This window comes from Muntiacus reevesi, chromosome 8 (assembly GCF_963930625.1).
Source record: "Muntiacus reevesi chromosome 8, mMunRee1.1, whole genome shotgun sequence".
In the NCBI taxonomy this organism is placed as follows: Eukaryota; Metazoa; Chordata; class Mammalia; order Artiodactyla; family Cervidae; genus Muntiacus; species Muntiacus reevesi.
In genome coordinates this window covers 37580090-37606806 of record NC_089256.1, presented here as the reverse complement: position 1 = coordinate 37606806, position 26717 = coordinate 37580090, and the positions used below count along the sequence as shown (strand labels likewise).

At 37.9% G+C, this 26717-nt stretch overlaps 1 protein-coding gene and 1 pseudogene across 1 annotated transcript in view; both read right to left on the bottom strand.

The window, feature by feature from the left end:
* The window catches only part of GRAMD1C (GRAM domain containing 1C), a 104940-nt gene that overhangs the window by 65275 nt on the left and 12948 nt on the right, over positions 1 to 26717 (bottom strand). The window contains 2 exon segments of the mRNA XM_065943720.1: positions 12805 to 12889; positions 22087 to 22096. Coding sequence (XP_065799792.1) covers positions 12805 to 12889; positions 22087 to 22096 — 95 coding nt within the window.
* Positions 5946 to 7531, bottom strand: LOC136173374 (elongation factor 1-alpha 1 pseudogene; annotated as a pseudogene).

The following is a 26717-nucleotide window of genomic DNA, read 5'->3' as shown; positions in this document are numbered from 1 at the left end:
GGGATCTTCCCAACCCAGGGATTGAACCCATGTCTCCTGAACTGCAGTCGGATTCTCTCCAATATAAAACAAAAAGTTCCAAAAAAATTTTTTAATTAAAAAAAAAAAAGACATACCTGATAGATTAATCACAACATAGATAGCCAGGCCCCTCCCCAAGTTTCCGATTAACTACGTCTGGGCTGGGGGAAGTGTCTGCACATCCAGCAAGGTCCCAGCTGATGTCAATGTTGCTAGTCTGTGGACCACAATTTGAGAACCGCTGCTCTATTTTACATTAACTCTATTCAAAGCTATGCTAACATTTTAACTGAAGACTATTTGATATAGATTGGCAAGTTTTTTTCAGTGGCTTTAAAAACAATCTCTCTAAAAGAGGTATGTTTTATTGTAATAAACTCTTACCTCACTAAAGTTGTTTTTTTTATAAGATGGCTTCCTAGCAATAAGTCCCAGACAAGAAATGGACAAAACAATTTTTAAAAAGCAAAGGGGTTTTACCTTTTTTCCTCCCAGTTTCCCTACTGATTACCAACCCTATACCACAACACTAATCGGCACTTCAGAAGGCAATCTTCTACCTGACTTGAGTCATATTAACAATCTGATTTACCTACAATTGAATAATGTTTGCCAAAAATTGTTTTATGTGTTCATAACTCTGTGTGTATGTGTGTGTGTGTGTGCTCAGATGTGTCCAACTCTGTGACTCCATGGACTGTAGCCTGTCAGACTCTTCTGTCCATGGGATTTTTCCAGGCAATAATACTACAGTGGGCTGCCATTTCCTCCTTGAGAGGACCTTCCTGACACGGGAATCAAACCTGCATCTCCTGCACTGCAGGTGGATTCTTTATCACTGAGCCATTAGGGAAGTCCCTTTTATAACTTTATAATTGGTTACTGGAAAATTTGAATAAAGTTAAGTAAATTAACCAAGGAGCACAGGTCACTTTGATGCATGTATTAACATCAACTTACTAGTTTTTACATGATCAATTTCAGTCAAGTGGATGGCTCCAATGCCTAAAGATTTACTTTAATAACTAAAATATAACAAAGGATACAGTGGAAATATGTGAAAAGTGTTAACAGGAATACAGATGGAGTGAATCAGCACTATATACTCCCAGAGTAAGCTTGCACAATAATAGTACACCCATTTTCAAACAAACAAGATGTACTATTTATGTACTATTTAATTTTGCAGAAGAATTTAGGCATAGCTCTGCCGGGGTCCAGCCCCAGCAGGATCCAGGGGAACCCTCAGGATGAACGGCGTCGGTGAGAGAGAGACACGGCCTTGATGGGGCCAAGCCTGTGAGGGAGAGAGGAGAGAGAGAGAGAGAGAGAGAGAGAGAGAGAGAAAGAGAGACCAGACCAGGATATGCAGCAGAGTCTGACAGTTGCTTTATTTTTCACCGTAGCCTTTATACCCTAAGTCGGTACATTTCTAAGGGGCAGATAAGCATATGGACTTAGTTTAACATTATATCAGCTTGTCCTTCACGAAACCAGGTGTGCTCTGTATATTTTTTATTTATGAGAGTCTTTTCCCATAGATTTTTTGTACATTATCTTCTGGCCTTGAGGTTAGCAGAAAACAGAAAATTGGCATTCTCATGGTACAGCAAGTTGCAACATAATAGAAATACAAAAAAGTCAGTCTTTTTGCAGAAATTCTCAGCTAAATTTATCTAAAAAGTTTAGCACACAAAGACTCTGTGGCTCTGGTGAGGCAGCCCCTGTTTAGCATTCTTGGTTAAAATTAACAATTATCTTATTGTTTTCACACTAGGGCTAAACTCTTATTTTTCTAGATCTCCAACTATATTAACAATAGTTTCCACTGCACAACCTCAGCACATTAACATCAATCAAACGTTGATCCAATAACCACTTTTAAAACAATATGTTTTGTATTTTTTAATAAGGCTTCCTCACCCCCCAAAGGGCTGTGTGCCTATTAGGGCCTTTTTAATGGTTAATCTCTATGTATAATATCTTTTGGCTTTCAGGCCTGTTGACAATTTATGGCTTGCACCTGGTGCAACTTTAAGCAACTTTAGTAGTCAACCCTGTCTTTTTTGTGGTTAATCTATTTTCTTTCTATTAGGTGTCATCTCCATGGGAACTAGATAGGATTACAGTTTTTACAGAGCAGAAATGCAAAGGATTGCAAAACCAGCAGATATGGCACAAAACAGGCTCTTAGTCCAAAAGTTAATTACCTACAAGAAATCATCAGCTAATCTCTATCTAAACTATTTTATATTAGGCACATTTGTGGCTATAATATTTGTGGCGCTTTTCTCACCCCGCAGAGGGACCTATGCTTAATAGTTTCTTTTCTTAGTCTACTGTGCTTAGGATGTTTAGAACAATCATGAGCATTTTGTGCAATGAGAGCACACATTTATCAAACAAGCCAGAATGCCAGTAAAAGGGTTTGAATTGAAGCATTTTCTTCATCCCTGGCCTCTTCATAGGGTACCAGCGTCCAAGAGATTTATTAATTAGCTTTTAAGTTGGTCTTTATTCAGTGAAAGAGGAGCAGGAGAGCTCTTGGCAGGCAACACAAGAATCTGCAGCAGGACAAATAAGAACAGCAGCAGAAAAGGAGGGAGGATATAGGGTAGGGTAGAGGCCGAGGCCAACCTGGAGGGTCCCTTATCCTAGACGGCCTTGCCTATCAGGTATTTTCCTCATGACCTCGTCATGGGTGGGATCCCGGACGGCCTTGCCTGCCCGCTATTTTCTTCATGACCTAGTCACGGGCGGGACCTCCCATAATGGCTCCCGGCATAGCTCTGTAAGGGAGATGATGATGAATTAAGAGAATGTGTTTTTTAAACAATAGTGGCGGGAAATACACATCCCAAACTACTCTTTTCTAGCAGCAGTTGATTTCAGATGCAAGTAGCAATAAGTGGCAGCTTGCAGTAAGTGGCAGTTTGCAGCAAGAAGCAGCAAAAGGTAGGTGAAAGCAGGCTCCTAGTTTCCAAGACCTAACCACGGGGCCACAGGAGCCAGAAGTTAGGGCTAAGGTCCCTAGTCTTGCCTGCCTAGTCAAGAACGAATTCAGGCAAGGAGGCAGAAAAGAGAAAAGCAAAAAGTTTATTGAAAAAAATTCAGGCAAGGAGGCGGAAAAGAATAAAGTAAAAAGTTTATTGAAAAAAAAATTCAGGCAAGGAGGCGGAAAAGAGTAAAGTAAAAAGTTTATTGAAAAAAAATTCAGGCAAGGAGGTGGAAAAGAGTAAAGTAAAAAGTTTATTGAAAAGTACACACAGAAAGGCACATGGACTAGCTCAGAGATAAAGTCGTGCCTTCTGGTAAGTTTAAATCCTTTATAAAGGGGCAGTCTTCTGGGTCTTCGTCTTCCCTCAGGCCAATCACTTTGCTTGGTCCCTCCTGGTTAATTTGTCTCAGGACCCTCCCTGGGGTGTACACGCACACCCTAGCCAAGATGGATCTCGAAGTGAATGCTTCGGGAAGGAGCATGACTCATTATGGCCTCGAATTATCCTCTGCCTTTTTACTCCAAGGAGCCTTTCTGCGTGTAGTCTCTCCCTTATCAGACAGGGTTTTGTCCTTTCTTTTTCCTTGCCATGATTATTTCCTTGAGGTAAGAGACAAAGACCGGCTATTTACTCTGTTTTTATTAGTTGTAAGTTCCTCAACTGAAGCCCACCTATCTCTTATCTCAAGAAATGAAAGCAGAAGGGTGGCTGATTGTAAATTTCCAATCAGAAGCCCATATATCTCCTACCTCTTTGGGAGTCCAAGAAAGATGATATTGCTTAAGCAAGACTCTTTGGAACAACATTTTTAGGATTGCTTTCTATTATAATTTAGTACATAAACTACAAAAGATAACCATCCGCATTTTATTATACTTTACATTGCTGGTATTTTGCTTTTGTTTTTGTTTTCTTCCTTTGCTTTTTACCTGAGCAAACTGTAAGGGCAGATGCAAACTGAAAAAGAAAAAATTAACTTTCTCTGGTGAAAAAAAAGGAAGAGATCCCCCTCCTCTCTTTAGAGAATTTTCCTTAGAAATCTTATATATTGTTTCTTTGCACCTGTGAGATGTGAATCTTTTAAAAAGCAAAATAAGCTTCTTGCCAGTTTTATAACCCAGATGTTTCCTCCAGGACCTGGGAGCCATCTCTTTCAAATGTAAACAACAGGGATGATAAGACCCCATCTCCTAGTTTCTCTGAGTGGGTTATTTCCATGGGTGCCTTGATTCAAGTTGCAAACTAACTTCTGTCTTTAAGAAGTGAGTTTATTTTCCCTTTGGATAAAGCCAATTAGCTAACACAGCTGCCCCAATTACCAGATGAATTTAGGATAAACTGATATGACATATGGCGCTGTCAAGTCTTCTAACTTGAGGGCTAGTTATTACTTATCTTTAGAATATGTGTATTGGTTGTATCTGCCTGCCTACATAAAAAAAGGAAATTTCTTTCTGCCTTCACACTCTCTTTTGCAGATTGCTTATGATGTCCATCACATTCTAATTCAATGTTTATTCAATAATAAAACCAAATGTTTTCTTTCTCTTTTACTTTTGTAGAGAGGTTTTCTGGGTGGGTAGGATATTTTGTTTTTAATTATATTTACCCAGTGCAACATTTTCTAGAGTAAAAATCTACCTTGTTCGTTTAATCAGAGACATTAAAAAATGTTTTGAGCAATGACGTCACTATAAAAAGTATACGTTCTCCCAAGAGAATACATTCAAAGCAACAATCATATTTAGAAGTGTGAATAGTACATAGAACAAATCTATGGAACTTCTGGTCTAAGTTGACACGAGTGTCTAGTTCTGTTCCTTTTGCAATGCTGAGGGGTAGATAGAATTGTTAGGGGAAGCACACTGATTGAAACCGCCCACCCTGGCCAGGCACCATAGTAACTATTTGCATGAGTTGTTTTATGGCAGGAGATCCTGATAAGGAATAGGGAACTAATAAGCCACCACCAGCCGGAAGAGTTTGGGAAAGGTCGGGAGGAGACACTGCCTGTTCGTCCACTTCCCAGAATCCCTCTTGCTAGCATCCATCTTGGCTGAGCGATGCGTGCACCACCAGGAAAGACTCTGAATTAGAATGACTGGCCAAAGACCACCCGGAAACTAATCCCATCCCCATAAAACCCAAGACTGTGAGCCATGCGGCAGAGCAGTTCTCCTGGGTTCCCTTACCCTCCTGCTCTCCACCCGGGTGCCCTTTCCCAATAAAATCTCTTGCTTTGTCAACATGTGTCTCCTCGGACAATTCATTTCCGAGTGTTAGACAAGAGCCCAGTTTTGGGCCCTGGAAGGGGTCCCCCTTCCTGCAACAGAATGGGTGGGTACATTGGTTGACTAGAAGTTTTGATAAATTTTAAGAGAGAGAAACTGGACACGAATGGATAAGCCACAGTGTGGAGAAAGTCTCAGCTCAAAAAATACACGAGAAGGTTGAAGCTATGCCACTCCAGAGAGACTCCATACTGAGAATCACAAAGAGTGACAGCTAGAACAGGGACCAATATCAGGTAACTGACTGGTGAGTTCTCTATGGTAGAGGTCAGTCAAACTCACCGACATCTTCCAACACAGTGGAGTCTTATATCTTTGAAGCCTCATCATCACTTGGTGTTGTCCATTGTTTTAGTGTTTAATTTTAGCAATTCTATTAGATATGTCATTTATTTAATTGTGCTTTTAATCTGTATTTTCCTATGATAGTGTGCAATTTTTCATATGCTTATTTGCCATCCATGTATCTCCTCTGGTAAAGAATCAACCCCCCCCCCCTTTTTTTCTCATTAAACTTTTTTTTAATGGGTATCAAATTTTGTGACAGATTTTTGGTCAAGTTGTTTTCATTAAAAAGTACTGATTTTAAAAATAAATAACTTAAACTGCCACACACAAAACATATGAACCACAAAAACATTCTCCTTTCCTTCTGAAGGTTTTATGATGCACTGTTGTCATTAACCAGTCTTTGACTTCTAAATTTAAATGGCCAATTGAGACAAACAGTTTTGAGACCGTTCTTCCAGCACTGATTAATACGGGGGTGGCAGGTATTGGGGATAATATTCATTTAGCCTTCTGAGCTATCTGGGCAGACTTGGTGACCTTGCTAGCTCCAGCTGCCTTCTTGTTCACTACTTTAATGACACCCACAGAGACTGTCTGTCTCATGTCACTCACAGAAAAATGGCCCTGGGGAGGATAGTCAGAGAAGCTCTTGACACACATGGGCTTGCCAGGAACCATATCAACGATGGCAGCATCACCACATTTCAAGAATTTAGGGCCATCTTCCAGCTTTCTCCCAGAACGATGATCAATTTTCTTCTTCAGCTCAGCAAACTTGCAAGCAATGTGAGCTGTGGGACAATCCAGCACAGGTGCATATCCAGCACTGATTTGGCCTGGATGGTTCCAAATAATCACCTGAGCTGTGAAGCCAGCTGCTTCCACTGGTGGGTCATTTTTGCTGTCAACAGTCACACCGCCACAACAAACATCTTTGACAGACACGTTTTTGACATTGAAACCCACATTGTCCCCAGGAAGGGCTTCACTCAATGCTTCATGGTGCATTTCTAGACTTCACTTCAGTTGTTACATTGACTGGAGCAAAGGTGACCACCATGCCAGGTTTGAGAACACCAGTCTCCACCCAGCCCACAGGGATAGTACTGATACCACCAATTTTATAGACATCCTGGAGGGGCAAACGCAAGGGTTTGTCAGTTGGGTGAGTTGGCGGCAGGATGCAATCCAGAGCTTCAAGCAGGGTGGTTCCACTGGCATTGCCATCCTTACGAGTGACTTTCCATCCTTGAACCATGGCAGGTCAGCACTTGGCTCCGACATGTTAGCCCTTGGCTCCAGTATGTTGTCACCATTCCAGCCAGAAATTGGCACAAACGCTACTGTGTCAGGGTTGTAGCCAATTTTCTTAATGTAGGTGCTGACTTCCTTAACAATTTCCTTGTATCTCTGATGGCTGTAGGGTGGCTCAGTGGAATCCATTTTGTTAACTCCAACAATTAGCTGTTTCACACCCAGAGTGTAAGCCAGAAGGGCATGCTCACGGGTCTGCCCCTTCTTGGAGATACCAGCTTCAAATTCACCAACACCAGCAGCAGCAATCAGGACAGCACAGTCAGTCTGGGATGTGCCTGTAATTATGTTCTTGATGAAGTCTCTGTGTCCTGGGGCATCAGTGATGGTAACGTAGTACTTGCTGGTCTCAAATTTCCACAGGGAGATATCAATGGTGATACCACGCTCATATTCAGCTTCCAGTTTGTCCAAGACCCAGGCATACTTGAAGGAGCCCTTTCTCATCTTGGCAGCCTCCTTCTTGAACTTTTCAATTGTTCTCATCGATCCCACCACATTTGTAGATCAGATGGCCAGTCATGGTAGACTTCCCTGAATCTACATGCCCAATGACAACAATGTTGATGTGGGTCTTTTCCTTTCCCATTTTTGCTTAGGTTTAATGGTGGTTTTCATGACACCTGTGTGCTGGCAGCAAACCCATTGCGAAAAAGCTAATCTGCCCATTTTTTAATAGAGTAGTTTGTGTTCTTAGTGTTAACTTTTAAGAATAATTTCTATTGTGGATAGACGTGTGTGTTTGTTTTTTTAATCAGATATGTGATTAACAACTGTTTTCTCCCTGTTTGTGTCTTATATTTTCACCCTCTAAAAAGTATCTTTTGCATAGCAAGAGATTTTAATTTTGATAAAGTACAACTTATTGATTCTTTCTTGTATGAATCATTCTATTGGTGTTACATCTAAAGATTCATCATCAAATCCAAACAGAGATTTCCTCTAAGAAAAAAAACCCAGATGTTTTCTTCTACAAATTCTACAGTTTTACATTTAGTTCTATGATCCATTTTGAGGTAAATTCTGTAAATAGTGTGAGTTTTGCATCAAAGTTCATTCATTTTTCTGCATATGGACATCTAATTGTTCCAGCACCATTTGTTGAAGATGAACTTTTCTCCATTAAATTATCTTTGCATTTGCACCTTTATCAAAAATGAGCTCATAATATTTGTATGAATTTATATCTGAGCTATTTTCTGTTCCATTTATCTAAATGTCTATCCTTGGCAAATCTCAGACTGTCTTGATTACTGTAGATTCCCAGTAAGTCTTGAAATTGAGTAATGTATGTCTTCCAGCTTTGTTCTTCTTGTTCAGAATTATTTTGGCTATTCTAAATCCTTTGTTTTTTCCATGCAAATTTTAAAATCAGTTTATCTATTTCCTCATCTATGAAAAAGTATTCTGGGATTTTTCATTCAAGAGAACCGAGACCTCAGCAACTTTGAGTCTTCTAATCTATAAACATTTATTTAGACTTCTTTTGTTAATGTGTTACATTTGTTAGCATATAGAACCTATATATTTGTTAGATTTACACCTACTTACTTCATTATTAGGAAGTTCTGATGTAAATGTTATTTTTAAAATTTGAATTCCAATTGTTCTTTGCCAGTGTATATACATGTTTCTTTTATCTTCAAATGATTTTCAATTCTGTTGTCGTTGTTTAGTCACTGAGTTTGTCCAACTCTTTTGTGACCCTATGGACTGCAGCCTGCCAAGTTCCTCTGTCCATGGGATTTCCCAGGCAAGAACACTAGAGTGGTTCCCCTTTCCTTCTCCAGGGGATCTTCCCGACCCAGGGATCAAATCTGCATCTCCTTCACTGGCAGGCAGATTCTTTATCACCGAGACACCACTAAATTCATTCATTGAAATCTAGAAGTTTTTGTAGATTACCTGATATTTTCTAAATGAATAATCATGTCTATTGGCAATAAAATTAGTTTCTATTTCCTATTCTCCTAATGTATATGCCTTTTATTTGAAGTCTACTGCACTAACTGCACTTAAACTTCTAGTAAAATGTTGAGTAAGAATAGTGAGAGAAGACATCTTTACCTAGTTTCTAATTTTAGGTAGAAGGCATTCAGTCTCTCATCATTAAGTACAATGTTAGCTGGAGGTTTTTCATAGTTTCTTCTAAGGAAGTAGAATAAGTTCTATTTCTAACTTGTTGAGAGATTTATTATGACAGAATGTTGAATTCTGTCAAATACTTTTTCTGCATCTATTGAGATGATTATATGATTTTTCATATTTGGTCTAGAATGATAAAATATATTGATTGATTTTTCTTTTTTTTAACATGCTGAACCAGCCATGCATTCCTGAAATGAAACTCACTTGGTCATAATCCATAATCTTATAAATTGCTGAATCTCATATGTTAATATTTTGTTTCAACTCTTTATTTCTATGTTCATGACAGATATTGGTCTCTTCCTAGAATGTTTCTGTCTGGTTTTGGTATTCTGGTAACACTAGTCTCATAAAATGAGTTGAGAAGTGATCCTTATTTTCTGGAAGGAATGATGCTATTTCTTACATAAATGGTTGATAAAATTCACCACTGATACTGTCTACATTGAGCTTTTTATGGAAGGTTCTTAACTGCAAATTCAATTTCTTTAATAGGTATAGAGTTATTCCAGCTATATGTTTCTTCTTGTGTGAGGTTTGGCAGTTTGTGTTTTTCAAGAAATTGGTCTATTTTATCTAAATTATTGCATTATGGGCATAGAGTTGTTCACAGTATTTCTTTATTATCCTTTTAATATTCAGGGGATCAGCAGTGATGAACCCTCTTCCATTGCTGATATTGGTAATACATGTCACCTATCATTTCTCTTTGTTAACCAGATTCTCGGCCTATCAATTTTTTCAGAGAACCAGCTTTGGCTTCATTGATTTTCTCTTCTTTTTCCTCTGTTTTCAATTTCATTAATTTATGCTCTAGTCTTTATCATTTCTTTCCCTTTGGTAGCTTTAGGTTTAATTTCCTCATCTTTTATAGATTTATTAGGTGTAATCTTAGGTTATTGATTCTACTTTCTTTTCATTTTTTAAAATGTTCATTTAACACTGAATATTTCCTCTATATAGTTACTTTAGATCAACTTCACAAATTGTTATTTTCACTTAGTTCATCTGTATTTCACACTGTTAAACTATAATGATTCTTAACAACTCTTTATATGCAAAAATACTGTGCTACTACTTTCTTCTGGATCTTCACACATTATTTGATCTTTCCTTCTAAATTTGATTTTTACTGGATTTTCTTCTTCTACTGATGCCATGATTCTTTTGTTAGTGTTATTTTAACTCTATATGTTATCCGTGGTTGAGCTCATCTATTCTGCTGATTTTAAGTGACACTGATAATTCATTTACTCCCTCATTTCTCTATCCATCAACCATCCATTCAATCACTGGGTACCCATTATAATATGTCAAATACTGACCTCTGTACTAGGGTTACAATAGCAAATAATATAGATAAAAGTGAAAGTGTTAGTCACAGTCATGTCCAACTCTTTGTGACCCCATGGACTGTAGCCCACCAGGCTCCTCTATCCATAGAATTCTCCAGGCAAGAATACTGGAGTGGGTTGTCGTGCCCTCTTCCAGGGAATCTTCCCGACCCAGGGATTTAACGTCTTATGTCTCCTGCATTAGCAGGTGGGTTCTTTACCACTAGCACCACCTGGGAAGCCCAATAATATAAATAGTTCAGTTCAGTCGCTCAGTTGTGTCCGACTCTTTGTGATCCCATGGACTGCAGAACACCAGACTTCCCGGTCCATCACCAACTCCTGGAGCTTGCTCAAAGTCCTGTCCATCAAGTCAGTGATGCCATCCAACCATCTCATCCTCTGTTGTCCCCTTCTCCTCCTGCCCTGACCTTTCCCAGCATCAGGATCTTTTCCAACGAGTCAGTTCTTCCCATCAGGTAGCCAAAGTACTGGAGTTTCAGCTTCAGCATCAATCCTTCGAAAGAATATTTAGGACTGATTTCCTTTGGGATTGATTGGTTTGATCTCCTTGCAGTCCAACGGACTCAGGAGTGTGAAGGACACTACCAGAATACATACTGGAGGTATCTATCCACAGGTGATATTTACAATAATAACACTGGTCACCAACCACAGTGCTGGATCAGGACCTTTCTATATCAGATATAAAACCTTTCATTGCTGGATTATGTGAAGGCCCTGGGAATCCTACAAGAGAAGCCAGGAGAGCTAAGGTATGAGGAGTCACTTGGGGGGCTCAGTGTTTCTACATTTTAACTACTACTACTACTGCTGTTACGCTGGTGAGCAGTAGATGAATATAAGAGCTGTACCAGCCCAGTCAAATTTACAGTAAAGGCATGCCTAAATGAGAAATATATAAACAAAATATATATGCAAATAGACATAATACATTAATATATATTTTAAAATATATAAATAAAAGACAACCAGGTATAGAAGAGGGAAAACAGTTCTAGGTAAAATGAAGTAAAAAAGCCCCCCCCAAAAAGGAAATGACATACATAAAGAAAGCTGACTTCAAAAAAGACTAGAGACTCAAGGGAACTTGATAAAGGAAGAGCGATGAAAGGATAATTAACATATACAAAAGGCCACATAGAAAGGCAGACAAGCTTTATTCTAAGGTCATTGGAATACCATTCATGAAGGGTTTTAAACTGATCAGATGTGCTTCTTCAAAAAACCACTATACCTATAGCCCTGAATAGAATGAAGGCATGTAAGACTAGGAGAGAGATCAGTTAGAAGGATACTGTGGTGTACACTAAATCTTAGTTTCCAGGTAATACTTCTGTACTGTGCTAAAACTGTTCATATAACCTGAATCATAGTGATTTCTTTATATATGATGTTTTTCCACGAGACTCCAAGTTCTTCAGAAACATCATGGTCTCTGGCACAGACTGAGTACTAAGAAATATTAATTGAACTAACCTATAAAGTATGAAACTGTGGATTTGAAATGTCAGTGAGTTGTTTTTTTAAAATTAAAGGTTAAAGATTCTCTGTTTCAGAAGACAGTGATCTAATATGTGGTTAAATCTAAGAAGTTAAAGCCATTTGTACAGAATGATCCCAATTATATATTTTAATTTGTATCAGTTCAGTTCAGTTCAGTCGCTCAGTCATGTCCAGCTCTTTGTGACCGCTTGGACTACAGCACAACCAGGCCTCCCTGTCCATCACCAACTCCTGAAGCTTGCTCAAACTCATGTCCATAGTGTCGGTGATACCATCCAACCATCTCATCCCCTCATCCCCTTCTCCTCCTGCCTTCAATCTTTCCCAGCATCAGGGTCTTTTCCAAGGAGTCAGTTCTTCATATCAGGTGGCCAAAGTATTGAAGTTTCAGCTTTAGCATCAGTCCTTCCAATGAATTTTCAGGACTGATTTCCTTTAGGATGGACCCATCTAGAGGGATGGTCCTTTGGATGGGTCTCTGGTTAATTTGTATAGGTATGTAATTTTGGTTAATACTTTGTCTGTATTTTTCAGTATGTATATGTGCTTTATAAAAAATTCACAATTTTAGTATTTTTCTTCACTGCTATAATAAGCCTGTTCATTGTATAAAATTTGGAAAGTACAGACATTTACAAAGTAGAAATCTAAAGCCACCTATAACTGTACTATCCAGATACAGTGTCAATGACACACATCTCTATACAACTTCATTTTATATTGTCTGATGACAGATGATAAGAGGCTGTTTATCTTGAAAAACAGTTTCTGCTGAGCATAAAGGCTAAAATATTCTATGAATATTATTACTCATCAACTCTATTTTGATGAGGTAGTAAAAGAGTTTCTGTACCTTCTTGATTTTTTTTAATTTTTTACCTGCTATCAGTTTCTCTGTATCAGGTAGATGTGTGAACTATCTTTTATACTCTTCATTCTTGTCTTTATAGGTGGAACTTGAAATCTGCAACAATAAAAAATTAATTTTCTGTTTAATTATAAATGAGCTGAATTGTACTATCTTAGAAAATAAAATTAAAATGGACTTTAAAATCATACCCTTTTTGTGCAATATTCTGTATATCTTTATATGAAAAACCACATAAAATAAATATTTAAAAAAAAAACAAACCCAAAAAGAAGCAAAGGATGCTTCCAGGATGATGGAGTAAGAACTTTGGCAACTAGTCTGCAAAATCAACATATAGCTGGGGGGAAAAAACTGTCAAAAACAATCATCTGAATTGACTGGAAATTGACCAGAGGCATATAATAAAATGAGAAATATTTCATCAGGAAAATCTACTGAATATGGGTATGAACATCAGAAGTCTGTGGCATTCTTTCTTGCACCTGCTCCCGTTACTCATTCTTCCCCACAATTTAGGTCAGTGCAGTAGTTCTGCAAAGGTGGAACAGGCCATGAAAACTAGCAGTGAGGCTGACAGAGCAGGGCTGAGTTGATTCAGAGTGGAAAACAGAAAACCTATCCCAGAAGTGAAGGGAAAATTTCTGAAGCTATCCAAGCAAGTGTGAGGTTGAAATCTCTATTAGGACAAGAACAAGCAGACTGTCAGATTAGTAGGGGACTTAACAGAGAGATTGTAGAGGAGAGGCAGCCATAGATGAACTTAATACACTCATCATGTAATCCTAGATAAACAGGGGCTACAAGCATGTGCAAGAGAGATTGGAGAAATCCCCAACTATCCACACACTCCTGGTATCAGGGAAATTACATGGAGGAAGTCTTGTTCAGGCTTCAGAAGCAGGATAGCAGGCCCCTGACTTTGCTTCTAACCTGCCTGGACACTAACCAAATTCCGTGCTTGCCTGTAAGAACAGAGAGTCAAGCAGCACTTTAGATAAGAAAGGGAGTGGGTCTTGGAACTCTTGAGTACCTGGAGGTCTGGCCAACTGCAGCGAGGTCTGACGAAATCCTATGACTCACAATATAAAATAAACAGCATTGTAAAAATGTTAAAGTAAAACCAGAGGTGAATTTTTGCCTGCAAACTGATGATATCAGTCTGCAATCTAGGATTATAAGTGGGAACCCCAGAAACTGCAATTTGAGGTCTCATCCATGGAGTGGATGCAGTGCCCAGGACCTTTTCCCAACTAGGACTTCAAATAGCTGTTAGGTGGGACTTCTTAGGGCTGTTTTTAAGTCTACATGTTGGTCAGGCTTCCCTGGTGAAGAACGCACCTGCAGTATAGGAGATCTGGGTTTGATCCCTGGTTTGGGAAGATTCCCCTGGAGAAGGGAATGGCTACTCACTCCAGTACTCTTACCTGGAAAACCCCATGGACAGAGGATCCAGGCAGGCTCAGTCCATGGGGTCGCAGAGTCAGACACAACTGAGCACACACACATGCACATTGGTTGGCCCAATTTGGTGATGTATGTGCTGTACTTTTCACTATCGTTTCTATTTCTCTTTCCTTTTAATGACCGTATTTTGAAATTAAGTCAACTAATCCTCAATTAAATATTGAAATTGTTTATTGTGTGTAACAAGTAACTTTTGTTAACAAGTCCTCCAAACCTGAAACAAAAGTAATACTTTCAGCAAGACACCTAGATGGAGATACAAGAAGTCTCAAGGGAACATAAAAATAGGGACAAATTTTAAAATGACCTGAATTTTGAATGCACTACCCAATCTATACACAGATCTGTCAGTGGAAGCAGAAAGCCTTAGTGGCTCTCTGTATTTAAGCACAATTTCTGACTGATACAAGGAGTGACACAGGAAACTAACCTTAAAAACAAAACAACAACAATGATAATAAATTGAGCAAAGATCATTGTTTTCACACACCACAGGACAAATGTATTTCACAGATTTACTCTGAGCAATTCCAAACAAAAATCAGGAATGACAAGTTTTAGGGACAGGAAGGATGCCATCAGAATCCACAGCTGCTACAATACATTATCTAAGTTTCCAATTTTCAAAAAATATATGAAACATAAAAAATGTGACTCATATTAAGAAGAGAAAAAGCAAGCAATAGAGTCTTTCATGATTCTAAGATACTGGATTTAGCAAAGACATCAAAGCAATTATTTAAAATATCTTCAATGAACTAATGAGAACAACGTTCAAAGAATTAAGGAAAAGTATGATGACAGTGACTCATATCAACAAGTACAGAATCTCAACAGAGAATCTTAATGAATAACTTTTTTTAATTAAAAAAAAACCCTGACATTCTGAAGTTGAATACTATAATCACCAATATATAAAAAAAAAAGAAGCTTCAAAATGGCAGAGAAAGAATCAGTGAACTAAAGACAGATGAATAAAAGTTACCCAATTTGAAGAACAGAAACAAAAAAGTTTGAAGAAAATAAACAAGAGACTCAGAGACCTCTGTGGCAACATTAAGTGAGAGTATCAGAAGGAAAAGCAAGGCAGAAAAATATGTAAATACTGGTCAAATTTTTCAAAATTTGAGGACAATGTACAAATCAAAGAAGAGTAATGAATCCCAAATAAGATAAAGACAAGAGATTCAGACTTAGACCCATTAAAGCAAAATTTATATACACACAGAACAAACATATATATGTATCATATACATAAAACGCATATGAGACATATATATATAAAGGCAGGGGAGAGAGAATGAAGCTAGGATAGAACAAAGATTCACTATTTTAGCAGAATTAAGTTAGTAATCTGAAGTGTACAGTGATAGGTTATGATGTACACGGTAATCCCTCAAGCAATCCTTTAAAAACACTCAAATACATTTTTTAAATCAAGAGGAACTGAAGTGGTATCCTAAAAAGTATTTATTTGACACATAAAGGGGGAGCAGAGGAACAAAAATATATATGAGATATGAGATACAGAGAAAACAACAAAATGGCTATTTGTAAATCCAAGTTATCTCCAATTAATTTGTAAATTTCCAATTAAAATGTAAATATATATTACAAACACATTAAATATAAATAAGTTAAACATGGAGATTGTCAAACTGGATAAAAATAGACCCAACTATACTCTGTCCACAAGAGACACACAACCTAGATACAAAAACACAAAGAGGTTGAAAGTGAAAGAATGGACATATACATCATGCAAACAGTAATCACAAGAAAACTGGAGTTCCTATACCACTATCAGCTGAAATAAACTTTAAGGCAAGAAATATTACTAGAGATTAAGATATGTTCATAACAATAAAAGAGTCAATACATGAGGAAGAGGAACTAAAGAGCCTCTTGATGAGGGTAAAAGAGGAGAGTGAAAAAGCTAGCTTAAAACTCAACCTTCAAAAAACTAAGATCATGACATCAGGTCCCATCACTTCATGGAACCTGAAGTGGGGTCCCATTTGGGGTCCCCCAAATGGGGGAACAGTGGAAGCAATAACAGATTTTATTTTCTTGGGCTCCAAAATCATTGCAGACAGTGATTCAGCCGTGAAATTAAAAGATGCTTGCTCCTTGGAAGGAAAGCTCTGAAAAACCTAGACAGCATATTAAAATGCAGAGACATCACTTTGCTGACAAAAGTCCATATGGTCAAAGCTATGGTTTTTCCAGTAGTCGTGTATGGATGCGAGAGCTGACCATAAAGAACAGTGAGTGCTGAAGAATTGATGCCTTGAACTGTGGTGCTGGAGAGTCCCTTGGACTGCAAGGATATCAAACCAGTCAATTCTAAAGAAAATCAACCCTGAATTTCATTGGAAGGACTGATGCGGAAGGTGAAACTCCAATACTTTGGCCACCTGATGCGAAGAGCTGACTCATTGAAAAAGGCCCTGATGCTGGGAAAGACTGAAGGCCAAAGGAGAAGAGGATGGCAGATGATGACATGGTTAGACATTAATAGCATCACCGACTCAATGATCATGAATTTGAGCAAACTCCAGGAGATAACGGAGCATACAGGAGTCATGCCAGTCAGACACGACTTGGCAACTGAACAACAAAACATACTGATGCCAATTATACCAAAGGAAAAAAAAGTTCACACACACATATAGAAAAAAATGAAGCAAATATCTCAAAATAGTTTTCTCAGGTTGATAAGAAAACAAGGAATTTCACTTTTCTTCTTTGTGTAATTTTCTATTTTCAAATTTTTTAAAATTCTTAAAATTTATAAAAATTGAAATTACACAAAAAACTAAATTTCAAAGTTTAAGTTGACATACAGAGTGAAATAAGTTAGAAAGAGAAAGACTAATATCATATAATACCACTTATATGTAGAATCTAGAAAAATGGTACAGATGAACTTATTTGTAAAGCAGAGATAGAGTCACAGATGTAGAAAACAATCTTATAGTTACCAAGGGGGTAAGAGGGTGAAATAAACAGGGAGAATGGGATTGACAAATAAACATTACTATGTATAAAATAAATAACTAATAAGAACATACTGTATAACCCAAGGAACTCTACTCAGTGCTCTGTGGTGACCTAAATGGGAAGGAAATCTAAAAAAGAGATGATATGTGTATATGTATAACTGATTTTCTTTGTTATACAGCAGAAACTAATACAACATTATAAAGCAACTATACTGCAATAAACATTATTTGTTAAAAAATTTAATAAGATAAATTGCATAATTTGAAAAACTATTATAATTTATTCAAAATTATTTCATTTTATTTTACACTGAAGGCAATGTTCATATTCTAGGAAGAAAACATTAAGTCTTTATCCATTTAAAAAAAATCTTATCCATTTTAAAAAGATCAAAAAATTGACATTTAACTGTATGAATTTATACAGTTTTATTTATTCATATACTTGAATGAATTTAAGGTATACAATGTATTAATTAATACACTTATATACTGCAATATGATTACCACTGTAGCACTAGCTAACACCTCCATCACATCCCATAATTATCATTTCTTTTTGTGGTGAGAACATTTAACATCTAGTTTCTTAGCAACTTTTAAGTATATAATATAGTACTATTAACTGTATAATTTTAATCAGAATGCTAACTATCTATCCTTAAAGGTCCCAATTTCCTCTTTCTCTAACATTATTTTCAAAAAAATAACAATCCTCTCACTCTAAGTAATTCAAAGAGTTTTGGTGCATATTTCTTCATTCAAACACAGTAAAATTCAATAAACTAGCATCTTGCAGTCCAAAAGTCTTAATGGCTTACACCTAGCTAATCAAAAATGATCTGGAGAGTCTCAGTGATTAGTATCTGTGGCTCACGCCATAATCTCAGAAGCAGATTTTTAAGGCAGTTTTGGCAACAGATTGGAATAAGAGAAAGTGAAAAAATAAAGAGTAAATTAATTTGGTACATTAGTCATAAAAGACTAGATTGTACTGTATCAAAAAGCAAACCCCAAAGTCTCAGTGCTTACAAGAACAAGAGTTTATGTCTTGTTTAAATGTAAATGAACAATGTGGGTTGGCAAAAGCCTTAGCTCCACACTGTCCTTACATAGGGACATATGCTAATAAGGGCTCCACCATCCTAGGACAGGAAGATGGCAAATAGTGTACCAACTCTAAGGCCCCCTTCTAGAAACAACCCACATCATTTTGTTCACACTTCACTGTATTAGAACATAAACCAAGATAGAATATATGTTCAGCCATATCTCAACAAATTAAGAGAAGTGAAATTATATAGAGTGTGTTTGACCACAATGAAATCAATCCACAGATCAATAACAGGAAGAGAGCACAAGAATCTCCAAACATTTGGACATTAAAAAACACATATCTAAATAATCCACGGATAAAAGAGAAAGCCTCAAGGGATATAAAAAAGTATATTGAACTGAATGAAAATGAAAATACAACGTATCAACATCTGTGGGTCACAATGAAAGCTAAGAAACAAATTTATAGCACTAAATGCAACACATTAGGAAAGAGGAAAAGTAATAATCTCATTGTCCAACTCAAAAACTTAGAAGAGGAAGAGCAAAATAAACCCAACATGAGCAAAAAAGCATATATATATAATAAAGATTACATATAGAACAGAAATCGATGAAACAGAAAAACAAAAACAAATAGAGTATCAATGAAAAAAGAGATAATTTTTAAAAAATTATCAGTGAAACTGGAAAACCTCTAAAAAGACTGACAAAGGTAAAAAAAAAAAAAAAACCTGGTGCAAGAGGCTACTGTCAATCTTCTCAAACCCTGCTGCTGGGGAATTCTCTGGCAGTTCAGTGGTTAAAATTCCGAGCTTTCACTGGCAAGGTTGTGGGTTCAATCCCTGGTCCAGGAACTAACATCCCACAAGCCACACAACCAAGGAGGTCGTCTTAGTTCAGTTCAGTTCAGTTCAGTCACTCAGTCGTGTCCGACTCTTTGCAACCCCATGAATCGCAGCACGCCAGGCCTCCCTGTCCATCACCAACTGCCAGAGTCTACCCAAACCCATGCCCATTTAGTCGGTGATGCCATCCAGCCATCTCATCCTCTGTCGTCCCCTTCTCCTCCTGCCCCCAATCCCCCCCAGCATCAGGGTTTTTTTTCCAAAGAATCAACTCTTCGCACGAGGTGGCCAAAGTATTGGAATTTTAGCTTCAGCATCAGTCCTTCCAATGAACACCCAGGACTGAGCTCCTTTAGGATAGACTGGTTGGATCTCCTTGCAGTCCAAGGGACTCTCAAGAGTCTTCTCCAATACCACAGTTCAAAAGCATCAATTTGTCGGCACTCAGCTTTCTTCACAGTCCAACTCTCACATCCATACATGACCACTGGAAAAACCATAGCCTTGATCAGACGGACCTTTGTTGGCAAAGTAATGTCTCTGCTTTTTAACATGCTATCTAGGTTGGTCATAACTTTCCTTATAGTTCACCACAAAACAATTAAAATAGTAACATCAAAGATCATTGATCACAGATCACTATAACAAATATAATATTGAAAAAGTTCCAAACTGTGACACAGAAACACAAAGTGAGTAAAAGTTATTGGAAAAATGATACTGATAGGCTTGTTCAACACAGGGTTCATACAAAACTTCAATTTGTAAAAAATGTAGTATCTGTGAAATGCAAATAAGTAAAACACAATAAAACAAGGTATGGTTATATCCTAAAATTCAGATTTACACAAAGGGCCCTTTTCATGATAAAAACTCTCAGTGAGGAGGCAAGAATGCAGAGAAACTGTATCTCTCATACTTTGCTAGTGGGAATGTACAATGGTATAGCACTCTAGAAAAGCTTGGCAGTTCTGTAAAACTAAACATACAACTATCAGATAACCCAGCAATTGCACTCTTGGGCATATATCCCAGAGGAAAACTTATGTTCACACAAACACCTGTACATCAATGTTTACAGCAGCTGTATTTATCATAATAAAAAACTGGAAACAGCCCAGGTGTTCTTCAATGGATGAATGATGAATTTATCCATACCACGGAATGTTACTTAGCATTAAAAAGGAATGAACTACTGGTACAGAAAACAAAATGAATGGATCTCCAGGGAAATATGATGAGTGAAAACAGCCAACATAAAGTGTTACATAACTGTACTATTCCCTTTATATAACCTTCTTGAAATGACACAATTACAGAAATGGAAAACAGATTAGCGGTTGCCAAGGGTTAAGTAGGGGCAAGGGGAAGAAAGAAAGTGGTTGTGTCTATAAAAGGGTTGTAATCTATTAAAAAATAAAAAGATGTTTTTTGTGATAGAAATGTTCCATAACTTGACCTTATCACTATCAATATGCTAGCTATGACACTGTACTACAGTTTTGCAGGATGTTACCATTAGGGAAAACTTTTTAAAGCATACAGAATCTCTCATTATTTCTTAGAACCAGGTGAATCTAAAGTTATCTTGGGACTTTCCTGGTGGTCCAATGGTTAAAACTTCACCTTCCAGTGCAGAGGGTACAAGCTCAATCCCTGATCAGGGAATGAAGGTCCCTGAGGTGCAGCCAAAAAAAACACAATTTTTAAAGGAAAAATAGTATTTATCTCAAACTACAAGTGGAAAAAAAAAAAGAGGAAAAAAAGGAAAAGTTAGTAGGGATAGAATGAAGGTGTTAATTCTACGTAAGAGGGGGAAATGTTTAAAGTACTTATAATGCTGGTTCAGATGTCAATGGGCTTTCCTGGTGGCTCACACAGTAAAGAATCTGTCTGCAATGCAGAAGACCTGGGTTCAATCCCTGGGTCAGGAAGAACCCCTTGGAGAAGGGAATGGCTACCCACTCCAATAATCTTGCCTGGAGAATGCCATGGACAGAGAAGCCTGGTGGGCTACAGCCTTAGGGTTGCAAAGAGTTGGACATGACTGAGTGATTAACACTTTCACACACTTTTTTCCAGATGTCAATACTCCACACCCTTATTTTTACTGACTATTGTTAGGCCATTTTACTACTTTACTACTTATTACTAAGTAACATCTTGATCAGAGATATAATGTAATTAAAATAATGTAATGACTAGGGTCATAGAAGCTCACTCTGGTAGTTTGACATGAAGTTTTGGAGGGACTAACATGCTATTTATTGAATTTCTTTCTGCTCACTCATAAAGTATTAAATCCAAGTCCCAAAACTTCATGAAAGATGAACTACAGTTAGTCCCAGTTTCTCCCGCCAACCCAAGCCCAAGTTTAGACAGATAAGCTTCCTTGTCTTCAACCTGACCTTCCACAGAGGGTAAAACTCTTCAAGAGACATGGCTTTATAAAGAGTTCTCAGTTCTAATTTCTACAAATTCAAGGCACCATCCCCTACCCCGGTGTGGCCATTAAACCTTTGGCTACTGAGACTAATGAACTCCTCAGGGCTGCCTTGGCACACATTTACATGCTCGCAAATCTGGTAATCAGTTCCCTCTTCTCCCTTAGCCCTTAGGTATTTCTCTTGCTACCAGTGAGCCCAGGAAAGCATTTGATTACAAATATGTTTGTAACATTTCATCCAGAATTTCTAGGTACTTTGTAGCAAAAGAGCTTTTAAGTTACATAGTCTTCTCTCCATACTGCCAAAAGTGTTAGTTCCTATTCTTTATAATTAAGTCTAAAAGTGTTCAGAGACATAGATATTTCAAATGATATCTTCAATTAAAATTTTTAATTTCCTAAAAATATATTTTAATGCAACAGAAATTGGAAAATGAGTTTAATCATTTCACCAATTTCCAAAGTGAAAACCCAAAATATCATTTTTAGCTTGAAAAAAATTCAAGATATGTTGTAAAGGACAACGTATTACAGGAAGCCTCTTCTCCAAAGTTGCCAGAGTATGTTATAAACATACTAATTAATCCTCTTGGGCATTTTAAAACAATTTTTACAGTGAAACATTAATTAATCATCATGATGTACCTATAGACCAGGACTGTGACAAGTTTCATCCCCTACAAGTGGAAAAGTTCACCTGTGAATAACAATACTATGATCACACCATAAGTCAAGGACAAAGCACACAAGAAAGACTTCTGATTTCCTGTACAATCAGAAAAACTAGACCATGACCTAGAAAAAAATCAAATCCAAATAGTTTAACTAAAACATAGGCATACTATTTATCTGTACATGGGTTTCCCTGTGGCTCAGTGGTAAAGAATCCACCTGTGATGCAGGAGACAAAGCGACACAGGTTTGATCCCTGGGTCGGAAAGATCACCTGGAAGAGGGTATAGCAACCCACTCTAGTGTTCTTGCCTAGAGGATCCCACAGACAGAGGGGCCTGGCCCATGGGGCCTCAAAGAGTCTGACAAAACTGAAGCAGCTTACCATGCATGCATATACAAGTGACAAATATTTTTAAATGTAAACTTAATAGTAATGAAATACCAAGGTACAAAAGACTGCTTAATATTATAGTAACTACTTAACCCAAAATGTTAATACTTATATTAAAAAAAATCCAGTAAAGGATGTCATCTTATAAACCTACATAACAGAAAATCTCTTTTTCTACTCCCAATAGCTGCAAGCTCTGCATCACTAAGAGGTTTTACTAAATAAATGCTTTTGTTGCAGAGCTCTGTATGCTTTTCCTCTGGGACCTAACCCATGGGGAATACATCATCACTTTAGTCAGGAAAGAAAATAAGGGTTTTGATTTGGGTTTTTTTTTCGTTATATTTTTAAAAATTTTTAAAAATAATTTTATTTATCTCTTATTTTTGGCTATGCTGGGTCTTCGCTGCTATATGGGCTTTTCTCTAATTGTGGAGAATGAGGGCTACTCTCTAGGTGCAGTGTGCAGGTTTCTCGTTTTGGGGGCTTCTCATATTGCAGAGCATGGGTTCTAGGGCACATGGGCTTGGTAATTGTGGCTCTCAGGCTCTAAAACACAGGCTCAATGGTTGTGGTGTGTGGCATAGTTGTTGCTCTGAGGCATGTGAGATCTTCCTGGACCAGGGATTGAAACCATGTCTGCTGCACTGGCAGGTAGATTCTTTACCACTGAGCCACCAGGGAAGCCCTTCACTATGTATTTTTCCTAACTGTTAAAGGGCAAAGCACAAATATTTACTTGCTATTAACTTCATTTTAAATTTAATTTCTTTATTTCACATAATTTTTACTGTTACATTAGGAATTAAAAATTAATGATAAAACTCATCCTCCACATACTAGGATTCCTATGGTTGTAAGATGGAAATAAAAAATCGGTAGCTGGTGATTTCAGTATCTATTGCTGTGGTGATTTAAGTTAAAGTCCTACTATTAGAAAGACACTTACTAGCCAGATTGTTAAGCAGCAGAAGAACAGATATATAGAGCCTAAAAGAAGTCAACCTGGGGGTGAGAAGGGGGGACAATAAACTTTGGCTCACTTTCGTGTAGCCTCTCGTTTTCACAATGTTTTTTCTTTAGGTGTGGGGAAGCATCAGAACAATTTTCCAATATGACAAATAGTATGTCTCCTTATCTAGAACTTTTCAGTCTTTTTATCACTGGGACAATGTTAAGAGAAGGTGTTCCCCATGTAACATACTTTCTTTCAGGACTGTAAATTATGAGCACTTGCTAGCCACAACCCTCTTCTGTGATTCAACACACACTCTTTCGTGATTCAAGACATAGCTGCAATGCTATGGCCCAATGTCTAATTTTACAAGTGAAGCACCTGAGGCCAAACAGGTTAAGCAACATAGTCAAGAGCACTACACAGTGAGATCACCAGGGGCAGAGCACACACTCTATCCTAGGTGTTTTCTTCCTGATCTCCAATCTGTTTAATTGTATCATGTTACTCTCTAAATTCACTTTAGTTAGAATGCCATGTTTCTACTGCAGGGGGCACAGGTTTGATCCCTGGTTGGGAAACTAAGAAACCACATGTCATAGCTTTCCCCAAAATCCCCCCAAATTTTTTTCAATAAGGTAAAATTAAACATAAACTCACTACAGTTAGATCAACACAGGTAGAGTCAGGCCAGAATACACGAGGCATTCCACATGAGTGAATGTTTCAGATTCCGGGGGCTTAACTCTCTACATACCAAAACTTTACAGAGTGAACAACCTTCTTCGGTAGAAACTTTCCCAAAGTGAAAAGGCCCAAATCTAGATTCCTCAGATGTTCTGGTGAAAGAGTTCTGTGCTTATGCTCAGTCACTTCAGTCATGTCACTCCTTGCAACCCCATGGACTGTAACCCGCCAGGTTCCTCTGTCCACGGGATTTTCCAGGCAAGAATTCTGGAGTGGGTTGCCATTTCCTTCTCCAGGGGATCTTCCTGACCCAGGGGTTGAACCTGTGTCTCCTGCATCTCCTGTATTGCAGGCAGATTCTTTACAACCGAGCCACTGAGGAAGCTCAGACACTGTTCTCATTCTTTGCTAACTACCAGGTCATGTGCCTCATGAATATTTTCCTGTTATGCTGTTGGTCTTCCTTGTATTAATTCTGGATCCCTCAGTGAGCCTTGCCCTCTTACTGCACTCATTCTGATAGGGACAGAGTAAAGGGACAAAGTAGGTTATTAAAACATTAATCCCACTAGGGGATTGTAAGTAGAAAAAACATGGGAGACCATTAAGTTAATGATTACTCAGGAAAGCAGGTGTGCTTAACCACAAAATCAAGCATGCTTGTTTGGCAACAAAACAATGCAAGGGAAGCAAGAGACATGCCCCAAACAATGAAACAATGATAGCAGGAGACCCACATCTTGCTCAGTGAACTAAGTCAAGACATGCTCTCTGCACACATATTAATAGGAAGCAATAATTTGTTGACCTAGCTTTACCATATAGGGACCAAAAAACTCCCCTACCCAACCTGGGGGAGGAACTGATGATGGAAGCATGACATCCATTCAAGAATGACAAAGAAGGTCTTTTCCCCCTCCCCACTATTCCTCTGATTATAAAACTGTAGCCCAGTAAGTTCTCAAGGTGGCACCCTCTCACCCTCCTGCCTATAAGCCTCACAAGTGTTCGTAGTCTAATAAATCACTTATCTATCACTCTGCCTCTGACTGAATTCTTTCTGCACTGAGACATAAAGGACTGGAGCTCTTCAGAGTCCCCACCCCCATCCCACCCAAAGCACCACCCAGTGGTTTCACATTTCAATTCAACCCCTACTTTGTTGCCAGGAGAACATAAAAATGGCAACATGAAGTGAGTGGTGGAAGCATATGGATTTAAAATGGCAGAGGGGGAAAAAACGTATTATTTATTTTCCAGACTTCTTAACCTTCATTTTTAACAGTTACAGTGCTATATTAGAGTCAATGATCTGCACAGGCCTTTGGTTGTCACATTGAGAGGCTCAGGTTCCTAAACTCCTTGAGTGGCTCCTGTCATCTCTTGCTACTGTCCATATGTTATCACCAGATAATTCAGATCTCAAATAATCTATTCAACTACCGAGTGGGAATCTTCTTATTTAGGCTTATTTAAAAAAAAAAAAATCAAAAATAAAGAAATCTCATATGAAGGCTTAGGGACTCTCCTCTTACAAGATCCATCAGTGTGAACTCTCATTTAGCTATTCAGGTTCTTTTTTGTTTCTATTTGCTTCTAAGTTGTTGACAGTTCTGGTTTCTGGATAGGTGACCTTTGGAAAGGTCAGTAAAACTTCTGAGATGTCATTTGTTGTTTAGTCACTAAGTTGTGTCCAACTCTTTGTGACCATGGACTGTAGCACACTAGGCTCTTCCATCCTCGACTATCTCCTGGAGTTTCTTCAAATTCATGTCCATTGAGTCACTAACGCTATCTAGCCATCTCATCCTCTGCCATCCCCTTCTCCTTTTGTCTTCAGTCTTTCCCAGCATCAGGGTCTTTTCCAATGAGTCGGCTCTTCATATCATGTGGCCAAAGTATTGGAGTTTCAGCTTCAGTATCAGTCCTTTCAATGAATATTCAGGGTTGATTTCCTTCAGAATTGACTGGTTTGATCTCCATGATGTCCAGGGGACTCTCTCGATAGTCTTTTCCAGAACCACAGTTCGAAAGTATCAATTCTTTGGCATTCAATCTTCTTTTGGTCCACCCTCAAATCCATACATGACTGGAAAAACCTTAATTTTGACTATATGGATCTTCATCAGCAAAGTGATGTCTCTGCTTTTTAATACACTGTCTAGGTCTGTCATAGCTTTCTTTCCAAGGAGCAAGCGTCTTCTAATTTCATGGCTGCAGTCACCATCCCCAGTGATTTTGGAGACTAAGAAAATAAAATCTGTCATTGTTTCCATTTTTTCCCCTTCTCTTTGTCATGAAGTGATGGGACCAGATGCCATGATCTTACTTTTCAAGTAAGATCAGTTAGAAAGTTCAGTTTTAAGCCAGCTTTAACTCTACTCTTTTACCTTC